At 34.2% G+C, this 12,723-nt stretch overlaps 1 protein-coding gene across 8 annotated transcripts in view; it reads right to left on the bottom strand.

Moving 5' to 3' along the window:
- Window positions 1-12,723, bottom strand: part of LOC136036080 (choline/ethanolaminephosphotransferase 1-like) — a 78,305-nt gene that overhangs the window by 63,803 nt on the left and 1,779 nt on the right. For all 8 annotated transcript variants that reach the window (XM_065718060.1, XM_065718109.1, XM_065718101.1 and 5 more), the window contains exon 2: window positions 9,457-9,742. In XM_065718060.1, the coding sequence (XP_065574132.1) occupies window positions 9,457-9,738 (282 nt within the window). In that variant the 5' untranslated portion in view covers window positions 9,739-9,742. The remainder of the gene's footprint in view (window positions 1-9,456; window positions 9,743-12,723) is intronic.

Genomic DNA, 12,723 nt, shown 5'->3' with positions numbered 1-12,723 from the left:
TCAAACATGGTTCTGAAGCATGGGCGCTCAGAAAAACGGATGAAGATTTGCTAGATGTTTTCCAGAGAAATTGTCTACGGATTGTTCTGGGTATCCGGCTGACTGATCGTATTTCAAACAGCAGGCTGTGCAGAAAGTGTGGTCCAGTCCCGCTTTTTAGAGCTATAATGAGAGAAAGGTTGAGATGGCTAGGGCACGTTCTGCAGATGAAGAATGGCACATTGCCAAAGATTGTCCTTTTCGGCAGACCGTCTAGGGCTAAACGGAAAGCATGTCGTCCGCGGTTGGGGTGGGAAGATGCCATAAACAAAGATTTAAAGGAAATGGGAGCTTCCTCGGAGGGTGTACAAAGAGAGGGTGAAATAGATTGAAATGGAGGAGTGTGCGTAGCTGTGTAGGCCTCGGGCGTTTTGGTGCAGCAGTGAGGTGTTAGTAGTAGTATTAGTAGCATTAAATATTATAAGTATTTTAATAAAAAATACTAAATTATTGAAAACATCAGTACCGGCCAGGAAGTATTATGGTTTCTGCCAATTTTTCATGTGGAGATGTTCCGGTGGAATTATCCTGTGACTATTTTCCACGTGTTTTGATTTCTGGGAAATAATTCCCACGGAATGGGGCATCTGTCGAGTGATCGAGAAACCGATTAGAGATTAAAAGCTTATTCGGATGAAAGAATGCCAAGGAGAATTTTTCAAGCTGAATCATCCGCAAGCAATTTTACAGGGAGGGCGGATTCTCAGCCAGGATGGAACTGTCCGGGCGGAATTTAACGGGGAGAAGGTTTACGCTGGATAACATTTCACCGAAGGAGATTTCCGCGAGGGGGAGGGTTGCCCCCTATATATGAAGGGTGTCCCTCTCCTTACCCTGTTCTTTACGCTAAGGTTTGACTGTTTGTTCCAATTTTTTAAGAGCGTTTACTGAAACACGGGGACTTTTTAATTAGAAAAGCAAGCTTTTTAAAAAGTGCTAACTGCTTTAGCGTAAAGAGTAAGGTAAAGAAAAGGGGCAACCCTTCATATAAGGAATAAATCTTCCAAAATTAATTTGCAATTTTTTTTTCATGTATATGGTGAGCCAAATTCGAACCTGCATTAGTTGAAAAACGTCCAGAAATTAAATGAAAAAACAATTTTTTTAATTGAAAGTAAGAAGCAACATAAAAACTTAAAACAAACAAAAATTATTCATTGTATGAAAAGGGGTTGTCCCCTCCTCGACGCCTCACTCTTTACGCTAAGGTTTTTGTCGTTTTATAAAGTATAGCTGCGACAAAGAGTCAAACTTTAACGTAAAGAGCGGGATGTTGAGGAGGGAACAGCACCTTTCATATACGGAATAATTTCTGTTCGTTTTAAGTTTTAGTGTTGTTCCTTACTTTATGTTAAAAAAAAATTTTAGTTGAAATTACTTTCAGTTGAAATTTCTTTCTCAAGACTGTGGAATTTTACATTTAAATGAATATTTTGACCCTATATCCAAGGGCCGTCCTCAGCAAAACATAAATATATAAAAGAAAAGAGACTTACAATAACACACAACCATTCAAACTCAAAAAACAAAATTTAAACAGTCCCAACATCCTCACTTCAGCAAAGTTCAACCAGGACTGATAAATAAAGTGAGGTGAAACAAGGCAATTCGTTGAAGTGAAAGAAAAATAAATAAAAACACGTTTTCATTGCTAATCTTGCATTAATGGCAGCTAACCTCGAAGGTCTTCTTGTAACTGGTTCTGTGTTAGTCTCTACTTTTTTTTAACATACTTTGTAAAATCATTTTTAATTAAATTTGCGTATACAGCATTTAGTGAGTATTCCCTCTAAATCCTATTTAACAATATATTACTATTTATCTTAAGTCTGATTTCAGTTGCTTCTCGAACAAATTTTATGCCTAGGTCATTGCGGTCATAAGGGCGGATTCTTCAAAAAGTATTTTGTGGCTGCGGTTTTCAAAAACATGGCTGCTTAAAGCAGAATCAAAAGAAGCATTAGAATTTAAAGCTTTGGTGAGATCATCTTTACGGTGATGTAGACGTTTCTCTAAATTTTGGTGGGTTCTGCCTGCGTGGTATTTGCCACTGTCACATAGTATTTGTTCAACCCCTCTTTGGCCAAAAACTGGAGTTTTATCTCTAACAGAATTTAGGAAATTCATGAATTTGAAATTATTTCATAGTTTTGTGTGCAAATGTGTTTTTAAATGCGTAGTGAATTTAAGGAAGTATGGAAGGTAGATTATATTTGAGGGCTTATCGGGATTATCACATGGTAAAATATCATTGATCTTACGGGAGTGTCTTTTCAGTCTATGGCTAATTCTGTTACTAATAAGTAAAATAGGATACTTGTTTCCAAAAATTGTGTCCCAGATTAAATTTAGTTGTGCTATGATGTGGGAATCAGAGTAAATGTTTATGGCATTATCGAAGAGAGAGGTTACGACATCTCTTTTAACTTGTAGGGGGGGGGGATTTGACTTAAAATAAAGATACCTATTGTTTTGTGTTGGTTTTCTGTAAGTAGTAAAATCAAGTTTATCAATGCTACGAATAATTAACACATCTAGGAATGGTATTTTATTTGTGCTTTCAATTTCTAAAGTAAACTGTGAATTTCTATCATATGGATTAAGGTGATCTAAAACAATCTACGTTCATTTTCCCCATAATTCCAAAGTGATATTATTTCATCTACGTATCGTCCCCAATAGACATGTTTCAGAAATATGAATTTAACGCCCAATTTTCAAGGTGTTCCACATAGGTATTCGCCAGTAACCAGGGGAGAGGTGCCCCCCATCAACAGACCCTTTATTTGCTAATAAAAAGAATTACGGAACTGAAAATGTATTGAATACTTATTACAGAGTTTAACCAAGGTCATTAAAACCTTCAAATCTAATCCTGTTGTTGAAACTTCCAGTTAAATGATAATTTTCTTCGATTTTATTTTCTAATAACGGCTCTGGTACTGCCACATCAATTTTTGTATACATAGAAACTATGTCAAAAGAACTTACTATTGTGTTTCTGAAATACTTAGGTTTTTGAGTTTTTCGATTAAATTTACCGACTTACTTATGCATGATTCTTGAGAGTAAAGCAAAAGTTTGAGAGTTTAAAGGCTGTACACAGCCATTTTCCGAAACTGGAAGCGGGGCCTTTCGTACAAGCTACGATAGGCCTCAAGTGAATACCGTACTTGCGATATTTTGGTAAACTGTAAAATTTCGGACAAAAGCTGCCATGGTCTTTAGGGATATTAAGCATGTCAATCCCCCACAATTATGCAATTGGTCCATTATCCTTTACAACTAAATGTTGCTTTAAAAAAAATAAAAAGGCATTGTTTTTATGGTTGCCAATAAGACACCTTAGCAATATATTGAGAACGACTGGGGGTATTAAGTTCAAACTTTTGGTGATATGACTATTACTGCTTCTGGTCTTGCAACTTAAATAAATTAAAAGAGTGCAAGTATATCTAGGTTGTTAAAGAGCATAGATAGAATCTTTTGGGAATGATATTAAGTTCTATTTTTTCAGGTCAACTTCAGGAGAAATAAAATTAGATTAAAAAATACTGTTTTATGTCAGGATTAAAAATTGTTAAAAAAGTTTCTTCAACATATAAATAGCAATTCATACTATGGATTCTTAAAGGAATTAAATAGAAAAACAAGTTTTTTTAACTGAAAGTAAGGAGCGACATTAAAACTTAAAACGAACAGAAATTACTTCGTATATGAAAGAGGTTGCTTCCTCATCAACGCCCCGCTCTTTACGCTAAAGTTTGACTCTGTCTCTCAATTCTTCTTTTTAAAACAGTAAAAAACTTTAGCGTAAAGAGCGGGGAGTTGATGAGGAAGCAGCCTCTTTCATATACGAAGTAATTTCTGTTCGTTTTAAGTTTTAATGTCGCTCCTTACTTTCAGTTAAAAAAACTTGTTTTTTTTATTTAATTTCTGAACGTTTTTGAATCAATGCATGTTTTGATTTTGGCTCTCCGCAGAGGAATAATTAAAACGAAATTTGAATTTTTTTTTTTTTTTGGCTAAATGGCTTTCTCATAATTTTGATCGAATGATTTTGAGAAAAAAAGAGCGGGGGAGGAAGCCTAGTTGCCCTCCGATTTTTTGGTCAATTAAAAAGGCAACTAGAACTTTTTAATTTTTTACGAATATTTTTATTAGTAAAAGATTTACGTAACTTATAAATTAGCTTACGTAAAGAACTTTTGTATTCTCATATTTTTATTACATATATGAGGGGGTTCGCCCCCTTGTCAGATCCTCGCTCTTTACACTAAAGCTTAAATTTTGTCCCAATTCATTAAGAATGACCCCAGAATCACAAAAGCCGTAGAATAAATAGTTGAAATTACTAAAAATACTTTAACGTAAAGAGCGAGGTATTAGGAGGAGGTGAGCCCCTCAAATGGGTAATAGTTTCTGTTTGTTTTAAGTTTTAATGCTGTTCCTTACTTCCAGCTGAAAGAACTTTTTCATATTTATTTTTTCATTGTGTTTTTAAATAATGCTATCAAATCCTGCGCTCCCTTCATGGAGATTTTCTTCCCCCATGACAAATTATCGATGGAAAGTTCCCCCAGCATATCCCCCTCTTCTCAACCCCTCCCCCAACCAAAAAAATCCTCCTGAAAACGCCTATGCACTTCCCAATAACCATTACTATATGTAAGCATTGGTCAAAGTTTGTAACTTGTTGCCCCTCCCATGGGGACTCTGGGGGAGTAAGTCGTCCCCAAAAACATAGTTATAAGGTTTTCGACTACGCTGAATAAAATGGCTATCTCAGAATTTTGATCCGTTGACTTCGGTAAAATAATTAGCGTAGGAGGGGGCCTAGGTGCCCTCCAATTTTTTGGTCACTTAAAAAGGGCACTAGAACTTTTCATTTCCGTTAGAATGAGCCCTCTTGCAACATTCTAGGACAACTGGGTCGATACGATCCCCCCTGGGAAAAAAAAAACAAAAAAACAAATAAACACGCATCCGTGATCTGCCTTCTGGCAAAAAATACAAAATTCCACATTTTTGTAGATAGGAGCTTAAAACTTCTACAGTAGGGTTCTCTGATACGCTGAATCTGATGGTGTGATTTTCGTTAAGATTCTAATAACTTCTAGGGGGCGTTTCCCCCTATTTTCTAAAATGACGCAAATTTTCTCAGGCTCGTAACTTTTGATGGGTAAGACTAAACTTGATGAAACTTATATATTTAAAATCAGCATTAAAATGCAATTCTTTTGATGTAGGTATTGGTATCAAAATTCCATTTTTTAGAATTTTGGTTACTATTGAGCCGGGTCGCTCCTTACTACAGTTCGTTACCACGAACTGTTTGAAAACTGAAAAGATATGCAATATTACTTTTTCCATGAGAAAGACCATGTCAATAAAAAACAAAAAGATAAATTTAAGAAATTTTTTCCACAAAACACGTTTTTAAAAGAAAAGTAACAAACTCAATTAACCCAGGAATGAGCAAAAGTAAATTCAAATAATCTTCCAAGCGTAAAACTGCAATAAATAAATTTATTTATTTCATTATAATGTTATAATCTTATTTCGATTAATTTAATTATAAATATAATTTATTTATAATTTATTATAAAATTTAATAATCATATAATTAAATTAATTATAAAGTTTAATTATTTAATTTAGTTTAATTTAATTATAATTATATATAATCTTATTTCGTTATAATATTATATAATCTCGTATGGTAAGCATTTATGGCATCGAAACTTGTTTTTATATTATTCAATATTTGGGAAAAAATTGTTTTTTTTTTCAATGTTTGGGAACTTAAGCAAAGTGAAGATTAAATTAATTTGGGATTTGACTTAAAATAAGATATCTTTGTTTTGTGTTGGTTTTCTGTAAGTAGTAAAATCAAGTTTATCAATGCTACGAATAATTAACGCATCTAGGAATGGTATTTTATTTGTGCTTTCAATTTCTAAAGTAAACTGTGAATTTCTATCATATGGATTAAGGTAATCTAAAAAAAAAAAATCTAGTTCATTTTCCCCATAATTCCAAAGTGATATTATGTCATCTACGTATCGTCCCCAATAGACATGTTTCAGAAATATGAATTTAACGCCCAGTTTTCAAGGTGTTCTACATAGGTATTCGCCAGTAACCAGGAGAGAGTTGCCCCCCATCAACAGACCCTTTATTTGCTAATAAAAAGAATTACAGAACTGAAAATGTATTGAACACTTATTACAGAGTTTAACCAAGGTCATTAAAACCTTCTAATCTAATTCTGTTGTTGAAACTTCAGGTAAATGATAATTTTCTTTGATTTTATTTTTTAATAACGGCTCTGGTACTGCCACATCAATTTTTGTATACATAGAAACGATGTCAAAACAACTTACTATTGTGTTTCTGAAATACTTATGTTTTTGAGTTTTTCGATTAAATCTACCGAATTACTTATATATGATTCTTGAGAGTAAAGCAAAAGTTTGAAGGCTGTACAGTGCCATTTTCCAAAATTGGAAGCGAGGGCTTTCGTACAAGCTACAATAGACCTCAAGGGAATGCCGTACTTGCGATATTTTAGTAAACTTTAAAATTTCAGACAAAAGCTGCCATGGAAGGAAAATTTACTGCATTACTGTGGGGTGATTTTACCATTCTGTTTTAGATTCTTTAGTGTGTTTATAATTTTATTAGCAAACTGATCGGCATGCTCGTTGGTTATCATTGTATATGTAGTTTTTTCATTTAGATGTGAATGAATTTTGTTGTCATAATCTCTTTTATCCACGACAGCAAGAAAATTGCTTTTACCTGCTTTAGTTATTATGATGGATGGGTCTTTGTGGAGATTAGATAATATTTTTAGGTCATGCAAATTTTTTGGTGTTATATTGGCAGGAGACTTAACCTTTTTTTGGTGTTGTAAATGGTATCTATAAGACAACCTTTCGGTACTTACAGAACATTCATCATTCACTATACGCACCAGCGATCTTTCATCAAACCTACTCTATCCAAGTACTTTTTTTGCTATCAACTCAATTCTTAACACTCACACATCATATGACCCACACTTCCATCCTTATCTCAACACAGGGTAAAAGTAAGGACATTTCTACCCTTGCTTCCTCCTTAAAATGGGCCAGAAACAACAAAGATAGAACCAGAGGCTAATGCTGAAAAAATTATAAGCATTCAAAAGCTAAAGACCCAAACCTCACCCAGGCTTTATTGACATATACGAAAGGGTTGAACGAGTGGGGGATGAAAAAAAACTAGTTTTATTTTGCCAGAAGTCCCTGAAAGTTGGTGTTTTCTTTAGCTAGTTTACAGATTAAAGTCAGGTACATTAATTACCAATCAGTGTGTAAGAAACAGAACATCCTTGGGCCTCGATAGTACTTAAATAGTATATGAAACTCAGTTTTGATAGTTTCCAATCCAAATGTATGATTATTTCATGCTAATAGTTACTTGTATATTTAACTAGAAAGTGGCATCAGTAAAACTAGAAACTGCCCTCTTTGGAAAGAAACCTCAAGGGGCAATCAAAGAGAAAGTCAAAATGCTTACAAACTGTTCACAATTCATAGTGTATAAATCAAGGAATACTGCAAGGAAAGATTGAATTAAACTAGTTCCTTTCAGTTTAACATGGTTTTATTGGAATATAAAATTAACTATTATGATAAGCAGTACCATGCACCCTTACTCGTTGGCATTAAGGACAAACGAAAAATTCCTAGCACAACATTAAAATACCATAATTATGGTGAATCTCCAATCAAAAAACGGTAGCATGAGTAAGACTGTCTTATTTTGCCCTGAAGTTCAAAGTAAATAGAGTAGAGAAGTTTGAAGCTCAGGTACTCGCACTTCCCAAAATCAAAAACAGTGTACTATTGTTCATAATTGTATATATTCATTGTTTGCAGACTGGAGGAGAATAGCGCTTCCAGTGGCTAGTTTTCCTGAAGAAGAAGTCAAAAAGGTGAAAGGATTTGTTGTTAGTCCATATACCTCCCTACAATTTTTGGAACTGGAACTTGAAGTGAAAAGAAGACCACTATATTAATGCTAACAGCCATTAAATTACTTTCATGACTTTATTTTCAGTGTACAGTTTGATCCTTATTTTTATAAATTTCCTAAGGTCTTTAGTGTAAATACATACAATTTTGTGTGAATAAGTACAAGAAACTAATTGCAAGGGAAAAACACATACCACACACGGATTGTTAAACATACAAAAAAGTAAAAAATTATGCACAGTTGGGAAAAAAATTAACACTTTATATTGCAATGGAAAATCTAATTTTCAAGCCTTACATATAATTTCTATTCATCTTTTAAACCTGATGAAAAAATAACAACAATAAGGGACTAACAGCATTTTCAAAATGAACAGCAAAACTACCGTGAAACCTCCAAATATACAAATTGGCTACTCTAGCTCAACCCATTAAGCCAAAGCAAATACATTCACTCATCCTTGACTTTGATCTATTCAAAGCTTCCCTTTATACTCCCTCCAATTAAGTTTCTAATCCCTATTTATTCTTTCTCAAGACTTTCTCTACTTGTAATAAAAAAAAATACAGCTTATTGCTTGTCAATAAATAGATTGATAAGAACCCAGTATGTTAAATCCCTCATCCATACAACACAAACTTTCGTTCATAATAATCTTCAAAAGTGAGATCAAACCATGTTTTAAGTACAGCTTTTTGTTTGATAGATGGTGCTGTCATTAAAAAAAAACACCTATAACTATTATTTGACATGTCCTCAGGAAAGCAGAGCAATCTTCATCTACCAGTGGCATCAACTCACAAAAATGTAGGAGGGGGGATGAATTTTCGAAATCCATTGAGGAGTGCAAAAAGAATTTTTCAGCATCTAGGGGGAGGGGACTTTTCTTATTTTTTTCAATAAAAATACCAAATAAGTGCATTTTCAATGAAAATGACAAAAAAGGTATTTTCCCAAATTCTTTTTTCTCTGCCCCCCTCAATTGACGCTTTTGTCCTCTAAATTTTAGAGGAACAAAGCTTCAGTACCATAATTAACAGCTATCAGAACCATGGCTTCTAGTATCCTACTCTTAGCTACAAACACTTATCCCATTCTCCTGATTTTTTTCTTCAACTAACCCTGCACCTTTCCTATCCTACTTTCTACATCTTTACCGCCCATACCATTCTTACTAATAATGCTGCCTAAATAAGTGAAGCCATCCGATTTTGTCAACCTTAAGCAGGGAATAACTACCTCATTAGCACTGAAAGCAGATTTTAATTTTCCTCTGGCTCTTAAGTGTTTCATTGGTGAATTTTAATATGGTTATAAGCATCTTTTTTTTTCACTTCAAACAAATAAAATAGTATACTATAAAATTTACCAATAAATAGCATTATTATTTACCTCTTGTTTACCATCTGGAGAATATAACACAAGGATCAGGGTTGTAACTAGGTTGATTAACAAACCCACAATGGTTATTAGGTTAGGAGCCAGCCACATAGGACATTGCTCTACAAGCCAACACCACCATTTCTGCATATAAGGATCCAAAAAGCTGTTTGAAACACAGCTATATTTGTGATTTTTCAAATTCCTTAATTGCATAGAGCTCAAAACTGTATCTCTAGGTGTTGGTAGTTCCATGTCCATCTTTGTAGTGGTCTTTGCTTGCTGTCTTGACATTGTACTAAAAAACAAATTGATTAATAAAAAATGGAATAATAAAACAAACAAAAAGTTAAATAAGTCAACAAAAAAAAAAACTTAAGCATAAACTTTCCAAATAGGAGAAATATGGATAAACACCAGGCGCAATTTGACATCACTGCATTTGTGCCTATATGTTAGGCTTGGTAGGTTGAGGCAATGAAGATGCTCACAATGGGGGACTGTTTGGAATTTGCAAATCAATTTTCTTGCTTGCCTTTAGACTGCTTTTAGGATTAATTTGTCTTTTCTTTAAAAAGGGGATGCAAGTGTCATGTCAACTTCAAGTTTTGGTTGAACAAGAGCTTTAAATAGGGTTGTCATGACTCCTGGAGAGTGGCTGCTGATGGTTTTCTGTATTGTTCCTAAGGTCTGGTTAGCTGATGAAGCAGCATGAGAATCAAAGGAACAGCCTCGAGTGGTAGGTCATTGAGAGTGTGCCCAAAACGTAAGTTTTTTTCTCCAAAATGAAGATGTGTCGAACATTTACATTTAGAACTTACAATTGAACTTACATTAGAACTTACAATTGAACACATTTAGATGTGTTGAAGCTACATAACCAGGCATTTGCCCAATTATTAAGCTCATTTGCCTAATTACCAAGTTGGTTTCCAATACCACCATGAGTTTGGAACCATCTGCATATAAAGTTAAATAATTGTGTACTACATTAGGGGAATCATTAACAAAAAGGGTGAGTCCTTTCAGTAAGGGCAACATCAACAGGAATTCCAATCTTGTGTAACAAGATTGTAAGACTGCAGTAAATTCGTGTCAACAGATCTACCACTTTAGAAACCATGTTGAGAATGATGAAGGATGCCATTCTTTTCAAAATAATCAAAAATAATTGTGTACTACATTAGGGGAATCAGTAACAAAAAGGGTAGGGACAAGGATAGTACCTTGCACCACACCACTCTTGACTGGCAATGAATTTGAATAAATTGGCATTCCATGAAATGTGAATATTCTGACCTGTTGAGTCCTTTCAGCAAGGAATACCTTAATCCAGCCAATAACTTGGTTGTTTATTCCTGCAGCATGTAACATGACAATCAGTCTCCTGTAGCAGACCTTATCAAAGGCATTGGCTAGGTCAAAGAGGGCAACATCAACAGGAATTCCCTTGTCTATTAGATCTGTAACAATATTGTAAGACTGCAGTAAATTCGTGTCAACAGATCTACCACTTTAGGAACCATGTTGAGAATGATGAAGGATGCCATTCTTTTCAAGATGATTAAATAAAAAAACAAGTTTTTTAACTGAAAGTAAGGAGCCACATTAAAACTTAAAACGAACAGAAATTACTTCGTATATGAAAGGGGCTTCTTTCTCACCAACGCCCCACTCTTTACGCTAAAGTTTGACTCTTTCTCTCAACTCTTCTTTTTAAAACAGTAAAAAACTTTAGCATAAAAAGCGGGGCATTGGTCTGTTATTGGCCTGTTATTTGCAGCAGAATTGATTTTCATCTTTTTTAAAACAGGAGTTATGTGTGCTTTTTTCCAATCCACCAGAAGTTATGCTGCATTGATTGATTTTTGGAAGATTATAGCTAATGGGGCAGCTACAATATCTTTAGTGTGTTTGAGAAGCCAAGGATGAATATTGTCCAGACCCTTAGATTACCTTACTTCAATATCTGGCATAGTGGTAGTGATTGGGTAAAAAGAGAGTGAGGGGGTGGGACAAGAGATGGGGTGGGACATCTTGACCATCCAAAAAGACTGAGGAAAATTGTATATTCAAGACTTCTGCTTTACTTTCAGGTGTGGATATCATATGCCCATTTTCCCATACTGTCTGCTGAATGTCTGCCTGGTTTTTTAGTTAATGCATACCTCCAAAATAGTTTAGGATTTACCTTGATTTGCTGAGCCAGTTTATTTGATATACTAACTTGTGTATCATTATCAAATCTCCTTGTCTACATCTATATTTGACAGATCATAGTTTGAGCTTATACACTTGGGTAGGACATATAAGATATTGAAATCCCTGTATACATTTAGTTGTTGCACCAATTCTAAAATTGATACATCACCTTTATTTACTGGATTAGAAACACACATCCCAAATTCTAATTTTAGTCTGATCAGTCACTTTAAGAGCTTGGTGATCACAGCTGGATATCTACTGCAGAATGTTATTTTTATTAAACCAATTGTTTGGTTGCACTGGCTACAATAGAATGTGTATTAAAATTAAATATGAGTTTATCATCAGCCAGGACTCCCAGATTTTTTTCACCCTGCCTATGTATGAGTGGCCATTTTGAACCATTGGTGGTTTCCATAAAATACTGGCATTGAGGGTTATTTTCTCCAAAATAAATGACTGCATTTCTGGATATTAAATTCAAGCTACCAGGATTATGCCCATTTCAACAATGCACCAAGATCATCCTGGATGGCTACTTTAAATGCACAAACAGTCAACAGTAGAGTCTAATAATAGATATACACTTTTAACTACAAAAATGCTGTCCATTATTGGGATATGAGAACTCAAGGCTGGAATAAAGTATCAAAATTCTAAACACCTTACCATGGATAGCCAATATTGAATTTAAAATAAGTCTGAAGAAGCAGAATAATTGTAGGCCACTTAAATACCCTAGCTTTTGCTTAAGTGTCACAAATGCCCATGAATAAGAACCAGTCAATATGGAGCAGTTCATACAATTGACCCATAACTAAAGTCAACATACCATTCAATGTCATTTTGTATTTCTTTCTGAATATACTGATTACTTTTCTTACAAATTCAATTTCTTTTAGGACCTTGTAAAATAATAACTTCTTTCTAGGCTATAGTTCTTAGGCATATAAAAGGGTTAAAACATTGGTTTCAAACTTACTATTTCACTATAAATCTATTTTTTAAAGTTTTTTTTTGCAAAACAACTCCCTTCTAGGAATTTTTAAAAGAAAAGTCCAACAAGGACTTGTT

Source organism: Artemia franciscana, chromosome 2 (genome assembly GCF_032884065.1).
Source record: "Artemia franciscana chromosome 2, ASM3288406v1, whole genome shotgun sequence".
Taxonomy (NCBI): Eukaryota; Metazoa; Arthropoda; class Branchiopoda; order Anostraca; family Artemiidae; genus Artemia; species Artemia franciscana.
Note: the sequence above shows the minus strand (reverse complement) of the source record. Positions and strands in the feature narration are given on the sequence as shown.